This window comes from Cucurbita maxima, unplaced genomic scaffold (assembly GCF_002738345.1).
Source record: "Cucurbita maxima cultivar Rimu unplaced genomic scaffold, Cmax_1.0 Cma_Scf00001, whole genome shotgun sequence".
NCBI classification, from domain to species: domain Eukaryota; kingdom Viridiplantae; phylum Streptophyta; class Magnoliopsida; order Cucurbitales; family Cucurbitaceae; genus Cucurbita; species Cucurbita maxima.
Genome location: NW_019272017.1, coordinates 4,133,330 through 4,152,593, shown reverse-complemented (window position 1 = coordinate 4,152,593; position 19,264 = coordinate 4,133,330). Strand labels below are relative to the sequence as shown.

At 39.6% G+C, this 19,264-nt stretch overlaps 6 protein-coding genes across 9 annotated transcripts; 3 read left to right on the top strand and 3 right to left on the bottom strand.

Annotated features, from left to right (window-relative positions):
* Nucleotides 1-1,001: 1,001 nt before the first annotated feature.
* Nucleotides 1,002-4,974, top strand: LOC111480860 (cytochrome c oxidase assembly protein COX11, mitochondrial). 2 transcript variants are annotated; one of them, XM_023126067.1, is made up of 10 exons: nt 1,002-1,313; nt 1,352-1,445; nt 1,560-1,639; nt 1,950-2,101; nt 2,343-2,700; nt 2,782-2,834; nt 3,349-3,421; nt 4,074-4,178; nt 4,429-4,509; nt 4,581-4,974. In XM_023126067.1, the coding sequence occupies exons 3-10, from the start codon at nt 1,580-1,582 to the stop codon at nt 4,680-4,682; spliced, it is 984 nt and encodes a 327-aa protein (XP_022981835.1). In that variant the 5' UTR covers nt 1,002-1,313; nt 1,352-1,445; nt 1,560-1,579; the 3' UTR covers nt 4,683-4,974. The 2 variants fall into 2 exon arrangements, with proteins under 2 accessions (XP_022981835.1, XP_022981843.1); XM_023126075.1 differs by having other exon boundaries at nt 1,002-1,467.
* Nucleotides 4,975-5,157: 183 nt separating this feature from the next.
* Nucleotides 5,158-8,673, bottom strand: LOC111479036 (nitrate regulatory gene2 protein-like). The gene is made up of 5 exons (XM_023123493.1): nt 6,892-8,673; nt 6,713-6,799; nt 6,435-6,637; nt 6,033-6,256; nt 5,158-5,932 (listed from the first exon to the last, which is right to left on the bottom strand). The coding sequence occupies exons 1-5, from the start codon at nt 7,871-7,873 to the stop codon at nt 5,284-5,286; spliced, it is 2,145 nt and encodes a 714-aa protein (XP_022979261.1). The 5' UTR covers nt 7,874-8,673; the 3' UTR covers nt 5,158-5,283.
* A 2,057-nt stretch (nt 8,674-10,730) lies between these two features.
* On the top strand, nt 10,731-12,716 carry LOC111479871 (putative ETHYLENE INSENSITIVE 3-like 4 protein). 2 transcript variants are annotated; one of them, XM_023124743.1, is made up of 2 exons: nt 10,731-12,142; nt 12,209-12,716. In XM_023124743.1, exons 1-2 carry the CDS (start codon nt 10,883-10,885, stop codon nt 12,413-12,415), a joined length of 1,467 nt encoding a protein of 488 aa, XP_022980511.1. In that variant the 5' UTR covers nt 10,731-10,882; the 3' UTR covers nt 12,416-12,716. The 2 variants fall into 2 exon arrangements, with proteins under 2 accessions (XP_022980511.1, XP_022980503.1); XM_023124735.1 differs by having other exon boundaries at nt 10,731-12,154; nt 12,221-12,716.
* On the bottom strand, nt 12,636-13,613 carry LOC111481731 (major pollen allergen Lol p 11-like). The gene is made up of 2 exons (XM_023127312.1): nt 13,270-13,613; nt 12,636-13,183 (listed from the first exon to the last, which is right to left on the bottom strand). The coding sequence occupies exons 1-2, from the start codon at nt 13,430-13,432 to the stop codon at nt 12,852-12,854; spliced, it is 495 nt and encodes a 164-aa protein (XP_022983080.1). The 5' UTR covers nt 13,433-13,613; the 3' UTR covers nt 12,636-12,851.
* A 713-nt stretch (nt 13,614-14,326) lies between these two features.
* On the bottom strand, nt 14,327-16,467 carry LOC111480256 (protein UPSTREAM OF FLC). Of its 2 annotated transcripts, XM_023125207.1 has the most exons (5): nt 16,117-16,337; nt 15,976-16,045; nt 15,786-15,898; nt 14,874-15,549; nt 14,327-14,784 (listed from the first exon to the last, which is right to left on the bottom strand). In XM_023125207.1, the coding sequence occupies exons 1-5, from the start codon at nt 16,220-16,222 to the stop codon at nt 14,625-14,627; spliced, it is 1,125 nt and encodes a 374-aa protein (XP_022980975.1). In that variant the 5' UTR covers nt 16,223-16,337; the 3' UTR covers nt 14,327-14,624. The 2 variants fall into 2 exon arrangements, with proteins under 2 accessions (XP_022980975.1, XP_022980967.1); XM_023125199.1 differs by having other exon boundaries at nt 15,976-16,467.
* Nucleotides 16,468-18,408: 1,941 nt separating this feature from the next.
* On the top strand, nt 18,409-18,816 carry LOC111486643. Its single transcript, XM_023133841.1, has one exon. It carries the CDS (start codon nt 18,409-18,411, stop codon nt 18,814-18,816), a length of 408 nt encoding a protein of 135 aa, XP_022989609.1.
* Nucleotides 18,817-19,264: the final 448 nt, after the last annotated feature.

The window sequence follows — 19,264 nt, the reverse complement described above, 5'->3', positions numbered from 1 at the left end:
AAAGAAAGAGTTGGAGTTTGGAAAAGAAAAGAGAGTGAAAGGATCCTATGAGGCCTTAATTCATCGACACCAATCAAGAAGAATATAGGGCCTTCTCTAATGATGATGATGTTGAGGAAACAAGGTTGTACGCTTCAAAAGAGGCCTTGGGATTGTGCCCCTTTTCTCTTTTTGTGGCTTTTTACCTCTCAAATATGCTCATTTGTATGCTTGCTTTTTGGGTAGATTTGACGACCTCTAAACTACAGAGCATTTACTTGAAAGGATTTCAAGGAGTAGTGCTTGTTTTTTTAGCTACTTTGTCAAGTGGGATTGGAATGATCGTGAAAGAAAAAGGGAAACAAAGTTATGTTTCTATCAACTTTTTGTTGAAAAAGCTTAAGATAATGTTATATTAAATAAGGGTTCGGTAACGAATATGAAGATATTAGTGGTGGATTGATATGAACATTGTCCTACCATTTTCAATAAAGTAGACCAAGAGTATTTTTTTTAATAATCTATAATATTTAGCTTAAAGAGATCATCCAACTAAGCTCCTCAACTTTAAAAGATTATAAACCAACACAAATGGATGAATTTTTGTTTTAAATGAAACTAATTAGTCTCGCGTTTTATTAGTAGTCTCTCAACTTTTCTTTTGACAATGGTTTGAATAAGTTTGTCTTGTCTTCCGATGATGGCTTGGCATGGAAGATGAATATGGCAGTTTCAACAATGATTCATTTCTAGAATGTCTCCGACAACTACTCTGATGTTTTTTAAAATAGTCTCCAACAGTTTTGGAACTAATAAGGTAAAGAACATGTTTTTTTTTTTTTTTTTTTTTTTTTTTTTTTTTTTTTTTTTTTTTTTTTTTTTTTTTTTTTTTTTTTTTTTTTTTTTTTTTTTTTTTTTTTTTTTCGACTTAGCAAAGCATCTTCCTCCCGGGCTGACTGCCACTACTTTTTGGGCTTAAATCCTTAAGGCCCACCTCCCCAAGAGAATTCAAAGCCTTCTCCGATTTGGACAGCGTTACTCGCGGCTGAGAAGAAGCCATGACACCCTTTCCTTGAGAACGAAATTCGTCGGACGTCGACGCCTGCTTCAGCCTTTTTTCCCGGGCTGTCTGCCCTACCTGCCCATTCTTCATCGTTCCACCGGCACATAACTCACCGGAAAATCCACCTCCTCTAATTCAAGAAAACATCCTCCTCCCGCGAATCACCCGCATTAGTCCCTTCTTCTCCCCCAATAGATCACCCACACAAACTCGCTAACTTCTGAATAATCTCCAAATACCGAAGATTGGGAGGTAAATCCAGAATCTCGATTCACCCATTCTCAAAAACCAGACGTCTATATTCGGCAGCCAGAAATTATCACAGGGTCGAAGACGAATGGCACAATCGTGAAGCGCAAACCTCTCCCAAACTTTAATAACTTCTTCCGGGCTTGGCCATCAGGCAAGAGAATCAGAGCTAGATTGTAAGTTGGTTCTTAAGAGCTAGGCCTGAAATGAGTTTCTATTTTCTTTTTTTTTTTTTTTGGTTCTAAAGACTTTTTTTGATCTAAAACAGCTTACAAATATACTGACTCGATGGCTGGTGGAGGAATGATCAGGCAGCTACTAAGGAGGAATCTTAAGACCCAATCTACAGTAAGAACTTACTTTGCCTCTTTTCTTTCTTTTTCCTATGAAGAATTAGTGTGTCAAATCAAGTAGCACAGCTTCAATGATCGAATTTGAATTTGAATCCGCCGAACACTTAGTTGTGAAATGTAGTAATGTCTAATGAGAGAAAATACAACTCATACCATTCTGTTATCACGTGTAGTTCATGTAGTGTAATGGCCCAAGAATGTTTCTTCAAGATTTTGCCTTTTCTAATATATTATAGATGAAATTTCCACCTTTCTTATCCCATATATCAAAGAATGATGGCATTGGATCTGCTTGAATGATGCAGTCCTTTGGAACACTTGCTTTTATGGGAGGTGGTGCGTTAGAACATTTGAGCTTTGCGACAGTAGCATCCTGTTATGAGGCTGATCAAGGGTTGCAGTGTCCAAGCTACATCTGGTCTCGCAATGGTAATCTCCGTCCACATGTTCATGCATCGTAAGTTTTTCCTGGGACTATGGTTTTCCATTGATGAAAGATACATTTCAATGTTTGATAATGATTTTGCTTTACTATCGGCTTCTAAACTTGGTGTAATCTGTGGAGTTTTCCTTCTCGCTATGATTGAATTTATTTGACATCTTCATAGTGTGTTTTTGGAAATCTCTAAGCTATCACATCTTGTGGACTAGTTACTGTTTTTGTTGGCATATGGTCACTGTACGCTTTTTGGATGCAGGTTGACATCCAATTTTCTTCAGCAATCAACTTATAATTTTAGCCAAAGTCGTAATGTTTATAAAAGTTCTGGCTTAGATTTATGGAGCTTGAATTGGGGACGTCGTTTCCATTCACAGTCATTTCAGAAGTCTCATTGGCTTTCATCTCCTTCTACTCGTTATATTGGAAGGTGTTCTTCCATGTACAATATTCAACGCTGCTACTCTAAAGCTTCCATCGAACGGAAGTCCAAAAATATGCTTTTGTACCTTGTAGCATTGGTTTTTGCTATGGTGGGATGTAGTTATGCTGCTGTTCCTCTTTATAGGAGGTTCTGCCAAGCTACTGGTTATGGAGGCACTGTTCAGCGCCGTGAGGTATCTTTCTTTAGTTTTCAACATTATGTCAGATTACGCATTTCTCTGCTTTTCAATTGAGGAAGGATTTCCTTTATGTAGAGTGTTGAAGAAAAGATAGCTCGCCATGCTAAGGATGGAACAGTAACTACAAGGTTCGGATTCTCTTTAACATACTTTTGTTTTGAAGCAATGATCGAATTTGTTTTATTTTTCTGAAGTATTTTATTCCTGCCTAGTGTAATTTTCCTTCTCAATCTTAGTGCAATTATTGCATTACTTTTGTTCTTTGTGACATCCGAGTAAAGGAACGGTACATGAATGAACTGTGACCATTTGAATGAAAGCGATCCTGAAGATAGAATGACTAAAAAAGACTTAAAAGAATTTTAGTTCGTGCTTATGCTTTGTGGTCTGATGGCACTCTGTTGCCATTTTTCATTTTAAATATGAAAAGTTCTGTTTCACTTTTGAAGAAAAAAATATATATTCTCTTATCCTACCTGGGAAATGAGGCATTGGGATATTCATTAATCGTTCCTTTCTTATAATTACATTTCACTATTATATAATGTTTTGGTAAAGGTTAAGTACTCGGTGGATTTTGAATATGGTTAATTAATACAATTTTAGTCATCTATTGACTGATAGTTTTTCATTTGTTACTAGGGACATTGTTGTGCAGTTTAATGCCGACGTAGCTGATGGAATGCCTTGGAAGTTTATCCCAACACAGAGAGAGGTGATTCCTTTTGCAGATGCATATATAAAACACACGCTCATATTCTGCACACGAACGTCTTAATCTTGACACGCTTGCTTACTTGCGTTGTAACGTCATTCATATGTTGTCCCTATGTCTTGGAACACCCTTTGCATGAAACAAAATCTGTTACGGCTCAAGCTCAAGCCTAAGTCCACCATTAACAGATATTGTCTTTTTTGGGTTTTCCTTCAAGGCTTTTATAATGTGTTTGCTAGGGAGAGTTTTTCACACCCTTATAAAGAATGTTTAGTTCCCCTCACCAATCGAAGTGAGATTTCACAATCCACTCCCCTTTGGGGCCTAGCGTCCTCGCTGGCACACTGCCCGGTATCCATCCTCATCGAGGCTCAGCGGTGTTCTAGCGAGGACGCTGGCCCTCAAGGGTGGTGGATTGTGAGATCTCACATTGGTTGGAGAGGAGAATGAAACATTCCTTATAAGGGTGTGGAAATCTCTCCCAATTAGACGCGTTTTAAAACTGTGAGACTTGCGGCAATATGTAACGGGCCAAAGCGGACAATATATACTAATGGTGGGCTGGGGCTATTACAAAACCGCACAAATATGAGCGCCCATCAAGAAACAAGTTTTCCATTAGAGTAGAACTAACTTCCATCTGCTGTCTTAGGTGAGGGTAAAACCTGGAGAAAGTGCACTTGCATTCTATACTGCTGAAAATCGAAGTTCAACTCCAATTACTGGTGTGTCTACGTACAATGTTACACCTATGAAGGTAAAACTAGCTTCCCAACATTGTATTGTATAAGCCACAGTTTTAATAAATTTAAACTCTACTGTACGCTATGAAATCCTTAATTTTGTACAATAGGTGCAACGTTAGAGGAGTATTCATATCATATCATGTATATCATGTATCTGTTTCCCTGCTTCTTAGGCTTTAGCTCTTAAGAAGATAAACCAATGGCCTTTTCTTTGTCTAAAACTCATCAAGATCATAAAGAATGAGACTTTTTGTTTTCCAGGCTGCAATCTACTTCAATAAAATACAATGCTTCTGCTTCGAGGAGCAGCGCCTCCTTCCTGGGGAGCAGATTGACATGCCTGTGAGTGTATGTTTCTTTCTTTCAGAGTTGGGTTTTAAGCAAACCATCTGATGCATGTTATGATTCTGCAGGTGTTCTTTTACATTGATCCTGAGTTTGAAACTGATCCAAAAATGGATGGCATCAACAATCTGATTTTATCCTACACTTTTTTCAAGGTCTCTGAAGAATAGCTGATGAACGGAGTCATTGGTTAATTTTTAGATAGAGAGGACAGTGTCGAGAGATCCCTTTTCTTTTTTGTCATTGATAGAGAATAGTCCGATGAAAAGTTTTCTTTCTTAATTATTTGAGACTGAGATTCAATCATATCCCATGAGATTATGGAAATAATAGAAATTTGTGTTTGAGGTCATTGGCCTTTTGGACATTCAAGATGTGGGTATCGATGTAACACCATTTATAAACTTTATGTTTGATAAAATGTGCGAAAAAGTAATAAATGAATCGATATGTCGATGTAAATTTGAGCATAATTCAATTAATACGGTTTACCTATGAGTTCCATGTGTATTGGGTGAGGCCCTCGTGTTCATAAGTAAAGAATGTTTTCTTTGCATAGATAGATATAAGAATCACATTTTGCGATGAAGAATTCCATGAATTCTAAATTGATTTCGATATGAAAAAAGAGAGCTAGAACAGGTCTCAAGAAATCAACAGGATTTCTGGAGGCAAATTAAAAATGAGAATCATCAAGCAAGCTCAGAGCCTCTGCAAATTCTTCAAAACTGTACAAAGATTCAATCTAAGACAAACTAGAGTTTTACATGGTTATAATTCTGAGCGTGGCCTATAATTCAAATACGCTGTACGCGCAGCGTCGCTTTTTTGTCTAATATCTTCATACATTTTGAGCGAGGCCTCGGAAAATTTTGTTAGCCAATCGAGAACCTTTGTTAGGCTTGAATGTATGCAACTTAAGTTTGAAGATACGATGTCGTTATTCTCCTCAACTTTCCCTTCAGGTTCTTCCCCTTCAACAAGCTGCTTCTGTTTCCTCTGTAGTTCAGCTTGTTGAGATATTGAACACTGCAATTCTCCCAAGATGCCTCTGATGGCATCGCTAAGTTCATTAGATGGAAGGTCTTTGATTCCAGCAAACCAATCACGACATAGGATGAAGATAGGTGGGGCAATGGCACGACGAGGAGAGAAAGGCCTTCTGCTCTTCGAGCGTTCCCGTGATATACAGTGTTGTAGCCAGCCATTCAAAGCACCAACATATGATGCAAGGCTGTTGATCCAATTGGCAAAACTTAAGCCGAACGATTCAATCTCTTGTTGAAGTTGGACTGTTATCTGCCTCTGCACGTCTGCTCGAGGCGTACCCATGGTAGCACTCTTCGAATGATATGCCAAAGATATTGTTATGTACTGTGCATGATGGCATTCGAGCATGGCCTTCCACATCCTGATCAACCTGCGTCGAAACAGCAAATGCATAGCAACCAGCTGTGAGAAATGAGCAATATACAACGTCTTTTCGATTGTGACGAAGAAAAAACAATGATCCTTCTTACCCCTGAATTAGTTCAATGAGTTGTGGCTGCATCTCTTCATCCCTCATTTTCTCAATGCGTTTTGAAATCGAATCGACAGAATAGATAGCAACTCGTATTCGGGAGTGCAAATCCTTGACAACTGCCCTCGTCTTGTCGATGACTTGTGTACTGTAATCTTTTGCAAATAGGTATCTGAGTTGATCACATTTACGATCATACTCCTTCCGAATGGATTCGCTTGCCTAAAAGTAAGAGCGAAACAAACGAACAAACAAGCTTATTCAATGACGTTACCAGGTAATTCAGTCCCATTTCCTAAATCTTATTTCGAGATTTCAGCGACTGAAACAATGAGCTCAAGATATCATCTAAATGAGGAACTCAATGTTATAATGCAACATGTCAGACGAAGGTACATACCTTGACTTCGTCGTAGAGTTTTCGCTCCCATGCGTAAAGCCGATCCAAGGTAGAGGAATGACTTCCAGAGATCATACAGAACTCTTCTACAAATTCGCTTGCACTGTCATCAGCGTCATCTTTTCCAGCAAGAGGATTTCTCGACGAAGATGACCGTGACGATGTTGACCGTTTCCATGTAATCACCTTCGTCTTATGAGGTTCTGTATAATAGGACTTTGTTAAGAATCAACTACAGAAAAATGAACGAGGAAATGGCTTTCATCCAAAAAATTTACCATCAGAAAAGAGGGCAGGCTTTGCAGGACAACAAACGAGTCGTAAACGACGTAAAGGATCTAAAAAAGCAAGACCGGATACGTTTCCTGCAACAGTAACGACGCAACAATGAAAGTTAGAGAACAATTCAACTAACAGAAATCATATAAACACACACACATATAACTCATCAATATACCATTTGCTTCAAGGTAGCCAACTCTGATTTTGTTGGCTTCAAGCATTCTAGAGATCTCCCTCCCAGATTCTGAAGCTCTCTGAAAGCGATGCTCAATCTCCTTAATGCTGGAAAGGAAGTCCTTAGCTCTATGAGTAATGAACTCTGAAGGATCTTCCTGTTCAGTACACAAACTCTTCTCCAACCTGATCGAGCCTCTCGAACCCGTTTGTTCGAGCAGAACTTTGCTTGACAAACTAGCTGAATTAAGCTCTTTGCCTTCCTGTCTTGCCATCTCCAAATTTTGTTCTTCAACAGCCCCAGAGGGGCTCATATGGCCACCATTTTCATTACCATTTAGCTGAGTTTCTGGTTTTGCAGTTGCTTCCTGAAACTCATCTTTGGCATCAGCCATTTCTCCCTTGAATTGCTTCCACATTCTCTCATCCTCAAAGTTCACATCCATCCCCCCACCAGTCCCCATAAACCTGAAGCTCTCAATTTCATCATGGGTATCAAAGTAATCCCAAGAAGATCCTGATTCATGAGGTGGCGGTGGCGGACGCGGTAGCGGGGAAAATGGGGAAGCGACTGATTCTTCATAGGCATAACTATGGCTACTCGGCCGGACCTTTACGGTAAGAGGGGGATTGCTTCCGGCGACCATATAACTAATGGTGGCTATCGGCGGCGAAATGGGGCTTTCTTGCAATGGTGATTCCGAAACATCGGCGGTTTGCGACGGGCACGGCGATGGATAAGAGGAATGCGACGGCGTTTTGTCGAGTTCGGTGGCCGACGATGACATAGACGACTCGATAAGAACCTCAGCCTCGGCGTACCGTCGGAGAGAAACGCCAACGTTTTTTAGGGACTCAACGTAACAGACATGAGCAGCGGCTAGAGCGTACCTCGAATCGATGGCCTGTTTGATGAACCGTTTTCGCTCCTTACAAAGGCGTAGGGCTTCGTTGTTCTCGATTTTGGAGTTCGAACCACCCATTCTTCCCCAAAAATTTCAATGACCCAGTTCATGAAATCGAGGTTGAAGCCATGAAATTTCGATTACCAGAACACCCACTTGGGAAATCAATGGCTTCCCACCTTGATTTTCAGAACAAACTCCCCAGCATCGAGCATCGAGATGAATCGATTTCAAGAAAAAGAGCAAAAAAAAGCAAAAACCCTCGAGAAAACAGAGCAACCCCTGTTCAACAAACAACGCAATAACGCCCACGAAATCAAGAACCCACACCAGAGAAAGCGTGTTGGCAAAGAAAGGACAAGACCCAGAAAAGGGAATGGGCGTGAGAAGGCGAAGCTCACTTCACATTACATACAGAGTAAGAGAAAAAAACAGAGGATAGCCAGAAATTGCAGTGACTGTCGGAACTCATAAAATAAAACCCATCAACGGAAAACTCGAAGAAAACGAAATAAAAAACATCAAAACAAAACAAGGCTGAGATGACCAGTCATCAACGACCCTCTGAAACGAAGATCTTCGCAGAGACGAAGGGAAAGGCAGTAATAATGAAGAAAAATGGAGATCGAGAACCTAACAATGAAAGAAAGCAAGAAAAAAAAAACATGATAGTCTAGTGGGAATCTCCTGTAATCGCCATAGCAAGAAAACACCTCGAAAAATGTGTAGATTACACCAAAAATTCAAAAGAAAAAGGAAAAACACAAAGGAAATTATAGAACATACATACTTCACTATTCAATTAAACAATTATAATGAGAATTCCTTTTCACGGGTACGACAAAAAAAATCAGATTTTAGAAATTAAAAACAAAAGCAAAGCAAAAACCTTTCACATTACAGTTTATATATGCACAAGCAACAAGGAAAATTGGTGTCAGAAAAGAGAGAATAGTTGCATTCATTGGCAAAGGTGAGTAGATGACGGAATTACCCTTGATTTTCAAAAGAGAAAGTGCAACGGCTCCTTAAAGTCCGGTTTTTATGGAAATTGCGCTTTGTTCTCTGTAACTTTTGCCAGCTAACTTCGCCATTTTCACAGTGATGGAGCTCTGCACTGCTGCTGTTAGTGGAATGAGAGAGAAGAAAGGAGATGGAAGTTTTTTTTTTTTTTTTTTTTTCCTCCTTTCTTGAAGAGAGCTGATTGAATTTTGAATATTCCTTTTCCGCTTTATTATTATTTTTTATATGAAAAGTTATTTTCTTTTTAAAGGTTCAAAGATAATTTATTGATAATGTAATTGATTTTGAGCCTGGAAATTTAGTATAAGGTGAGTTATGGCAGCGAATCTTTGGTACATCATGGCTACTTAGTGACATGGAAAGGAATGTTGTTTACTTTTTTCATTGTTATAAAGATTTGTGTCAATTTTTTTGGTACATTTTTCTTCTTTCCAAAGGATAATCATCTTTATTTGTTTTTTATTTTTATGTTTTGTTATAAATTAGTTCTTAAATTTAATAACTTTTTAATTTTAAATGTGATATTTAATTTTAGTTTTTATGTTGATTAAAAAAATCAATTTTATTAGATACCTAAAAAGTTTAGAAATTTATTAAACTTAAAATTAAAAGTTAGAGAAATTTATGAGACACTTTCTCGATAGTTTTGGAACAAGACTTAGTAATCCAACTCAAGATTTTTTGATTTTTTGTTTTAGTTGGAAAACTTAAAATTATGTTTGTAATGTGTGACATACGAGTAAAATAGGGGTTACATGAATGAACGGGAGATCTTGGGAATAGGTTAGCTAAGAAATGTTTATATAACAAAAAAATGTACTTTCTTTTTTTATGGCTCAATCATAGAAACTCCATGGTTAAATGTGCTTTACTTAAAATAATTCAGTATTTCGATGATGCATGTGAGTTAGGACAAGACATGGTGGAATAACTTGTGTCGGTATGTGAGGATCATCTTAACTATTCAAAGTAGAGAGTAAGTAACGTGAACATGTCACAAGTAAATGTCGAGGCCATCAGATGTTAGAAACAAAACATGCTGGGAAGACTTGTATTGGTTTGTTTCACTCTTAAGAAATGATGAGTAGGTAACATGAACATGTCGCAATGGATGCAAGGAAATGTCGAAGTGAGTTGCCTTCTTCCAACCACCATTGTGGTCGAAGTGAGTTGCTTGACATGTTCAAGTAGGGAGCTTCTTTGGGCCATATTAGATCTCTACGGCTTTTGCAAGCATGGATTGCTACAGCATTTGAGTTCTTTGTGACCCCAAAGAGCACCTACCCTTGTTTCCACCCACTCCTTAAAGGACCCTTCTGATTTGCAATTTTTTATAAACGAGGATGAAATATATATTTTAAGACAAATAAGTAGTACATCTCATCGTCTTAGGAGAATGTCAAGACCATCAAAATGTTCAATCTAGATTCTAAATTATTATTTGAATGTTACACTTTCTTTTAGACTATTTTACCTTTCAAAGCTGCTGATGCCAATTGCATGTTGCATTATTGAAAATGGATTTGTATAAGACCTACTATTAGTAGATAGTGTCATATTTAGATTTTTCTTTTGAACTTTCTCTCAAAATTTTAACACCAAGTTTCCACACCCTTTAGTTTTCTCTTCCAATGAACTTAGGATCTCACAATTCAATTTTTTTTTTTTATTTAGAGTTCTGGTTAGCGATATGCGGATTTTATAATAACAAGTGAGTATGTGTTTATACTAATGGTTTTGAGTTCCAAAAATGGAAGTTGGGTGATCCAATGTAATAAATGTGGTGCAGAGGAGGTGAAAGATCTGGGAAACAGCGAAGGATCGCAGGATGCAGAATCTTAACAAGTGTCCGACATGCAAGCCTCTGTTCCTTAATCCCTAAGCTCTGTCTCTCAAAAACCTCCAAAGTCAACCTTAACTCCTCGTTAATGGCAATCGTGTCGCAACCCACAAACCACCGCCATTCCCCCCACGATCTTTGCATTATATATAATCATTCTCATACAAATTGACCCAATTCATTGTATCTGAAAGTAGATTAAAACCCCCCTTTTCTGCAGACAGATGATGGTGGAGTTCCATGGAGAAATCCCAGAAGACTCTCACGATGGAGACGAAGAACAGGAAGAGGAAATTAGCTACGATGATCTTAAGAAACGAATGTGGAAAGACAGACAGAGGTTGAAAAAGATGAAGGAGAATCGTGATCATGAAGAGTTTGAATGGGCGGCCAGAGAAGAAGCTTCTCGCCGGAAGAAAATGTCCAGAGCTCAAGATTCGATTCTCAAGTACATGGATAAGATAATGGATTCTTGTAAGGCACAAGGGTTTGTTTATGGGATCGTGCCGGAAAAGGGTAAACCGATCACCGGCTCTTCCGAGAGCCTCCGTGAGTGGTGGCAGGACAAGGTTCGGTTCGAACAGAATGCTCCACTGAACATCGCGAATCTCCTTCCGAGAGTGATCGAAGAAGCGGGGCTTGATACCAAATCGTTTCTGCACCTACTCCAAGAATTGCAGGACACAACTTTAGGGTCGATTCTGTCGGCTCTGATGCAGCACTGTATTCCGCCGCAGAGGAAATTCCCGTTGGACAAGGGTCTGGCGCCGCCGTGGTGGCCGACGGGGAAGGAGCTTTGGTGGGGCGAACAAGGCGTCGCCGGTGGGCAGGGCGTTCCACCATATAAAAAGCCTCATGATCTCAAGAAGTCCTGGAAAATCAGTGTCCTTGCGGCGGTGATTAAACACATGTCTCTTGATTTGGGCAACATGAGGAAATTGGTTCGACAATCGAAGAATTTACAGGCGAAAATGACGGCGAAAGAGACGATTACTTGGACTAAGGTCGTGAATCAAGAAGAAGCTCTCTTGCAATTGACCAAAAACAGCCTCAAAATAACATCAGACGAAGAAGATCAAGAACAATACCACCAAAACAGAGGACACGAAAACAGGGCAGAACAAGGCACCGGCGGGATTGTTACGAAACGGAAGTGCGAATTCGAACGAGAAGCCACTGCTGATTCAGCGGTGTACGCTTGCCAGAACGAATGGTGCCCACAAAGCGAGGCGCCAAAGGGGTTCGCCGACAAGAACGCGAGAACAGAGCACGAGACGCAGTGCGTTTACAGAGCCGACGGCGTGGGGCAATTTTCTAACGAACAGTCGATCGACACGCATTTGATGAGCGTGGTGGAGTGGATGAACTGGGAGCTGTCGAGGGCAGAGCCGAGCAGCGGCGAGTCGAGGATTGACGACGGCGGATATGGGTCGGGTAGCAGCACAGTGGATGGCAGTGGGTATTGGAAGGGCGGCATCGGAGAGGTAGGGGTGGATAGCAGCACGGTGGAGGATTATGGCAGTGGGTATTGGAAGGGCAGCATTGGAGAGGCAGCGGTGGATGGGTCGGGTTGCAGCACGGTGGAGGATTATGGGAGTGGGTTTTGGAAGGGCGGCATCGGAGAGGCAGCAGTGGACGAGGCGTTTGAGATGCATAGAGAGAGTATGGATTTGAATGCGAGTCCGGCGGACGATTTGCAATGCCAACAAGATGCAACTTCGATTTGGGATTTGAGATATGAATGGAGTGAAGAATAAAGAATTAGTGTTGAATTTTGACAGATTTTGAGTGCCTAAATAATTGGGCTGTCTATTTGTGTTGGTCTCAATTCAGCCCTATAAACAAGTCTTGAATGCTTATGCCTAAAATTAGAGTTCCACTAGGAGTTTATCAAAGATTTAGATAATTTGTTTCCAAACATATAATAAGGTAATGCTACAATCAAATGACAAGGCTCTGTCAAAAGAGGAGAATATGTTTTTGAAATACGTACTATTGCTGTCAAGGAAATGCCAATCAACAAGCGGTTAAAGAACATCATCCATTGTCCAAGGCAATGAAAAACAACATGAACTCTAAACAACATCCAATCAACTAAATCACAAGTCCAAATTATAACCATTTTTATTTTTCAGATTTCTATTTCTATCATATTATGTAGATCGACACGAGACAGAAATGGTAACAGACGTCTTACAACGACTCGTCGTAGTCGAGATATTGTTTGAGGAGGGAGGGGCAGAGAGCGAGAGGGCGTTGAGTAAAGAAGCCCATGGCATTGGCATAGCGAACATTGTTGGTGAGGCCATTGTTGTTGGTGAGGATGACGGTGGCGCTGTTTCGGCCGAGGTCGGGCTGGTTGCAGGTGGGATGAGGGCTGCTCACAAGAACCATCTTGCAGCTCTCATCCTTGTGATCGTAAGAGACAGGAATGGTGTATTTTCCTTCAGAATTGGTGATGGCTTTTTTGCTGAACTTCAACACCCATTTGTCTCTGTCTCGGCATTCAAGCCTCACTATTGCACCTGTTTCATTTGATTTTAGCCTTTTAAACCAACTAAGAATCACAAACAGCTTCTATCTTAATGTAAGGAGGAGGAATTATACAAACCAGAAATGGGAGTGGAGGCGTTGGTCTCGAAGCCACAGCGACAAGTGTCACAGTAGACGCAACCATTGACGATGAATGGCTTCTGCAGAGGCTGCGCCGAGGCCGCCACCACAAAACAAACGCCAATCAATATCCAAAAAAGATTAGCAACAGCAGCTGCCATAGCTGTAACTACTGCAAAGGACAGACAAAGAAGATGAAGAAAGTGAGGAGGAGAGATTTAAGAGGGTCCATTTGTTTGGTGATATTTAAAAGGCAATGGAGGGACTTGGATTTGTGTGAAACCATAAATGCTGCAACGTGCTTTCCCCCTTCACTTCCGCAGCCACCACTTGTTTGTTTGATTTATTAGCTACGCTTCCATTTTGTTGTCCATAATTTATAAATTTTGTAAGAACTGAGTTGTTGAGAAGAAATATGCAGATTGTGAGTGCATGTGAAACAGCTAAATAAAAGAGCTAAAAAAATGGCATTGGAATTAGCAGATCCAAATGCAGGGATAGTCGGAGGTTGACTTTAATATCCCTTCCACCTTTGCTTTTAAATCAAGGTAGGAGATGCCGGATCTTGTCTTCCATTTCCAGATTCCTCCTCTTCCCATCAACGCTCATATCCAGCAATTACGTGTGAAAAGCTTTAAAATCTGAATTAATCCCAACCCAACAGCTTCTAATTTGACTATAACAGTAATCTTTACTGACCTCAGATTTCATTTTTGTGCAGATCTTTCGAGGAGACAACCTGCCACTTGACGTTGGAGTGTAAGTTTCCTAAGAAGCTTTGGTTTCATTGCTTCCCTTCTGATGGGATGTTCTTTTGCTTTGGGTAAGGGTAGCTGGTCCTCGCTCAATTACTGGGACTGCATCAGGAAATCACTTTCCAAATACAACTTTGATGGTTCTCTTGCCGGAATCGAAGTATTACTTATAAAGGTGTGATAAGAGAATCGCAAGTATTACTTATAAAGGTGTGTAACCTTCTCTCACACACGCGTTTTAAAATCAAAATCGTGATAGCAAGTTAAAGTGGACAATGAATGGCCTGTTGGATTACTCTGTTTAGGCTCTTCTCCCATTCCATCTCTTTATGTTTGTTCCCCAACATATCTCTTCTTTGAATGGAGAAAATAAGTGAATTTATAATGAGCTAACCAAATCAATCACCCTGAAGATGACTCTAGCCCCTAATGTTGAAAATGTGAGTGCTTGTGCATACAGCTCCAAAAAAGTAAGCTAATACAAAACTTGCAAGAAACAACCAAGTGTTCTGCAACCATATTTGGACAAAGCAACAGGCCTCTGTTTTGTGGGATCAAGAGAGACACAAAATTGAAGCAGTGGGGAAGTGAGTGAGCTTCAAGGCTTCTTGGGGGGTTGCTTTGATGAGGCTAAGGCCAAGGCCGAGGCAGCTGATATCATGCGAGGAATGCACCTTCCTTTCATCCCACCGTCATCTTCCTCCCTCCTTGTCTCTTCATTTTCATCTCTTTTTTCTCCCAACTCTCCTCTTTTGCTCCTGAATAAAATGTCATATAACTAACAACTCAATTCCCAAATTATGGGACATGTTTGTAAATGCTAACCAAAAAAACATGTTTTTCTTACTTTTCTTCGTTATAGGAGCTGGATTTCTTGAGCACAGGTTCAACGACATGTCGATCTTCTCTAATGGACTCCACAATCGACCCACTGAAATACTCCTTCTCCTCTGTCTGCAACTTCCCGAACCTCGGATTCTCCGACATATACTTTATCATCTCCTCTTCTCCGATCCGCCTTCCACCCATTTTACACACAACCCCTCTCCCAAGCCTCTCGGTTCTTCTCCCCATCTCCTTCCCCGCTTCTCTAGAACCCTCCCCGGGTTTCTCCTTCGAACCTGCCGACCCACCGCAAGAAATGAACTGCATCAGGACCGAGTTCCTACTCGGCGCCGTCCCGAGTTCGTCCTCGTACGTGAACCGTTTCGAAGTGGAGAGGCGGGATGAGTCGAAGGGAGTTGACTCGGTGGGGGACTGAGTTGGACCGGGGAGTTCTTCGGTGGAGACGCCGCGAGAGCACCGGGAGTGAGGGGTGGTGGAAGTGGTGGTGTAAATGGGTTTGTCCACGTCTTCGTTTTCGTAGTCTTCCACTTCGTCGTAGTCTAAATCGGAATACAGTTGGTCGTCGAGTTCTTTGAGTGGACTCGGAGCGAGTTGGTGTTTCCGAGTTTTACTCCGGAGGTTCGGTTCCTGAACCGGTCGCCTGTCGTTGGTGCCCGTGTGAATTTCCTGCATTTTTTCTGTACCAAAATAATTATAAATTAATTATTTTCTAATCATTCATACGGTCCTACAAAACTTTGTAGGGTCAAATTTTTATCATCATATTAAAAGTAATATAATGGAATTTTAATTTTAAAATACATTTCCGTATTAAAATTTCACTTGTTATTAATGAAGACCCTAAATATAAAATTAGAGTGAAAATGGAGAATAAAAATAAAATGAAATAAAAAGCTAAAAAGGTGTCTCTCACCAGAACAGACGTCAACAAGTTCGGAGGCCTTGAGCACGTACTCAGCTCCTTCGGCGGGATATACAATGTCATTTTCCGACAAGTCGTTCCACACATATCCAGTTTTATAGTTCCTAAGGAAGCAAAATATGAGGCATAGCAAACGACATGTCGTCTTGCAAAACAGAGGAACTTTTCGTTTTTTGTTTACCTCTTACAGGACCAGGCATAGAGAGAGCGCATGGCCTTGCCTCTGAGAACGGTGAGCCGATCCATAACATCTGTCGTAACGAAACTAAAAAAGAGTTCAAGAGATCGAAAACGACATGTCGTTTCGAATGAATGGGCATACCTTTGAGTCGAAGGGGCTGGTTGGGGAAGAGGCTGATTTCGACGAAATGGGGCTGTTCCAGACGCCCATTTCTGGAGAGATAGTAAAAGACTTGGACTTTCTTCATGGGAGGTGGCGCAGCCGTCGTCGTCGTCGACTTGGCTCTGTCTGGACTGGTGCTGCGGCGACGGTGCGGGCAGTGCTCTCTCTGTCCTCCGCCTGTTCCTATGCATCTCTCCTCCATTGAGCTTCTCTCTTGCTCATCTTCCTTGTTGTAGAGTAGAGTGCATTTATGAGAGGGAGAAGGTTGGGGTGGGGGGTGATTTGGCATTGAGGTAAATTGGAAGGACTAGAGGGTAAATGGGGGGGGTGGAGAAATTGACTTTTGTGAATGAATAATTTTTTTAATCTAAATTTAGGGTTGATTCATTATTAATTTAGAAGTTTTTACAAAAAAAGTATTAATTTTCATATATTTATTTTGACAAAAAGCGTTCTTAAATGCAACCCGATTGAAGCAAGTAGTCTGAAAAAAAGGAGTATAAATTATGGAGCAATAATTTAGTGAATCATTTTCCAGCATTAAATAACATAAAATGAGAAAGTTTTAAAAGTTGTATTAAAAAGAAGAAAGGATATTTTGAAGAGGTTAATTAGAAAAATGAAGTGAATGGAGGTGGGCTTAGGGGGTTTAGGGTAAAGAGCGTTGGGGTCTGGTTGCTTTCTACAAAATTTACTGCCTTTTCTGTTGCTCTGATGAAGCTATTGCTCTACGCCAGCTTTTTAAAGTCTATCTTCACTCTATATTATTTATTTATTCTCTCTCATCCTTTTTTTTTTTTTTTTTAAATAACAAGAAGAAGAAATTATAGATTTGGTTTATATAATAATGGCCTAATTTCGTGGTTTAATGAATGAGAGTTACAGAAGGAAAAATGGTTGAATTTAGGGGTTAAAAGAGGGCACTGTGGGCGCTGAGCTGCACTGGCCACGCACATCCTTTTCGAAGCATGCACAGAACATAACTGTGTGATACCAAAATCAGATGTCCTCCCTGCCAAACCAACTTAACGTTTAAGTCAAACACACTTCCACCCTTTTCTTTTCTTTTTTATTTTTTTTTTTGTTTTCCTAAATTGCACATTAGTCCTTCAACATTTTAGTTTTTATTTACAAAACTTCATCCTTCTACTTTTTAGAAACTAGCTTTTAAGTTTTATGTTGTAATTTTAGCTCTTCCTACCAAAGATACCGAAGATATAGTTGTTGTAGTTTATATATTAAATAATTTTTCATTTTTAAATTAAAATTTTGGAAGAACACGTCATACAAATTAGAAATTTAGGTATGGCCAAAAGTGTTGGAAATTGGTGAGGTTAATTTCACGCGCTTTTATCTAAGAAAATCCAATAAAAATAATGTTTTTTTGGACGAGTCAAGACACCCCACGTGGCCTTGTCCCTCAACCTTCCTGGAAAGCCCTGATTTTCCAAACCAATGCCAAGGCGTTTCGACTTCCGACTTGCGCCGACGTCGTTTTCGTACGTGGCAAACTCTTAGCCTTTCTAATTCTCCCCACGTGCGCACCTCCGTCCAAGTTCCACCCCCCGGTTTTCTGTTTCCTCTATCGCGTTTTTTCCCACGTGTCGTATTTATTAAATTATAAATTTAGTCCAATTTCATTTTTACAATATAATTAAAATTTTTGTGTTTAATTAAAAGATTTTTTCTTTTATTCGGCTTTATTGTTAATTCCAAACTTGGGAACTATGACTCAGGATGCGTCGAACCAAACGCAGTTCGTAGCCCGCACGGTCTTCACCCCACCATTTACTCTCCAACCAAACCCACTTAACTACAAATTATAATTAACTTTAAATATATCATCTTTTCTCCTATTTTTTAATTTAGAATTCATAGATTATATGACTATTCTATACCCACAACTAGTAGTCAATTAATTTTCTCACTGATTAAATAAATATATATGTATCTTAGAAATCATGCATTAATAAGATAAAATAATTAAAAAAAATTAGAGTACTATTTTAGAGTCAAGAAAACATTGAATTATTAATAATGGTAACATTTAATAAAATAAATTAAAAAAAAAAAAAAAAAAGGAAAAAGAAGACCGACATTAAAAATAATAAAGCATATATTTAAAGTCATTTTAACCAATTCCCACGACAGAGTCTGTGTTTCTCTCCTTTTATATCCCAAAAAACTTCTCGACCCAACAAACAGAGACAAAAACAAAAATCGTAGAGATAGATAGAGAGAGAGAGAGAGAGAGAGTGAGAGCGAAGATCGATGGGGAAATCGGAGTCGGCGAAAGAATGCAAGAGGCACCCAAATCACAGACTCCTGCCCGGAATTTGCCCTTCTTGTCTCCGAGAAAGTCTTCAACGCTTCAATAATCAATCTTCAATCTATTCCGATTCTGCTTCCACTTTCTCTTCTTCCTCCTCTTCCTTTCCTCACTCCTCCGAATTTTTCTTCTCCGGCGACTCTCCAAGGCGGACACGCCACCATCACAAGAGGAACGCCTCGGAGATGGTCATGAGGTCGAGGGCGGCGGATTTGTTCGGCGATAAGCTGAAGATGAGCGGCGAGGGAGGAAAAAAGAAAGGTGGGTTTTGGTCGAGATTGATGGGTGGGCGGAAGGCGTTTCATTTCCATTCCCAACCCAAAGTTTCTTGTAGGGAAATTATAGGTTAGATTCACTGTTTTTGTGAAATGATTGTAAAAGTTTTAGTTATGAAGTATATGAATGAGTAGATCTTCTTTTCATAATTTCATTGCATTTACAGAATTTGTTTCTAATTTTTGGGGTAGAGAAAGAAATTGAAAGAAAGAAAATAAAGTTGAAAAATTGTAATTGGGTAATTTGTCTAAATTTATGCAATTTTTAAATATATGGTCTGTGACATTTATTTCTAATTATTTTACAAATGTATTAAGTTTAGCTTGAATTTGATATATTTTATGTAATATTCAGCCCATTCGAAAAAAGGAGAGGCCCAATATTTGGTTGGGCATATGAGCCCACTTTTAATGGGCCAAGTCACTTTTCGTTCTGAAAAATTAAAAAATATTTAAAAAAATAATAATAGTATATTATATTTGGAGAATTATTGAGGGAAGAATGAGAATGGCATTTGATTTT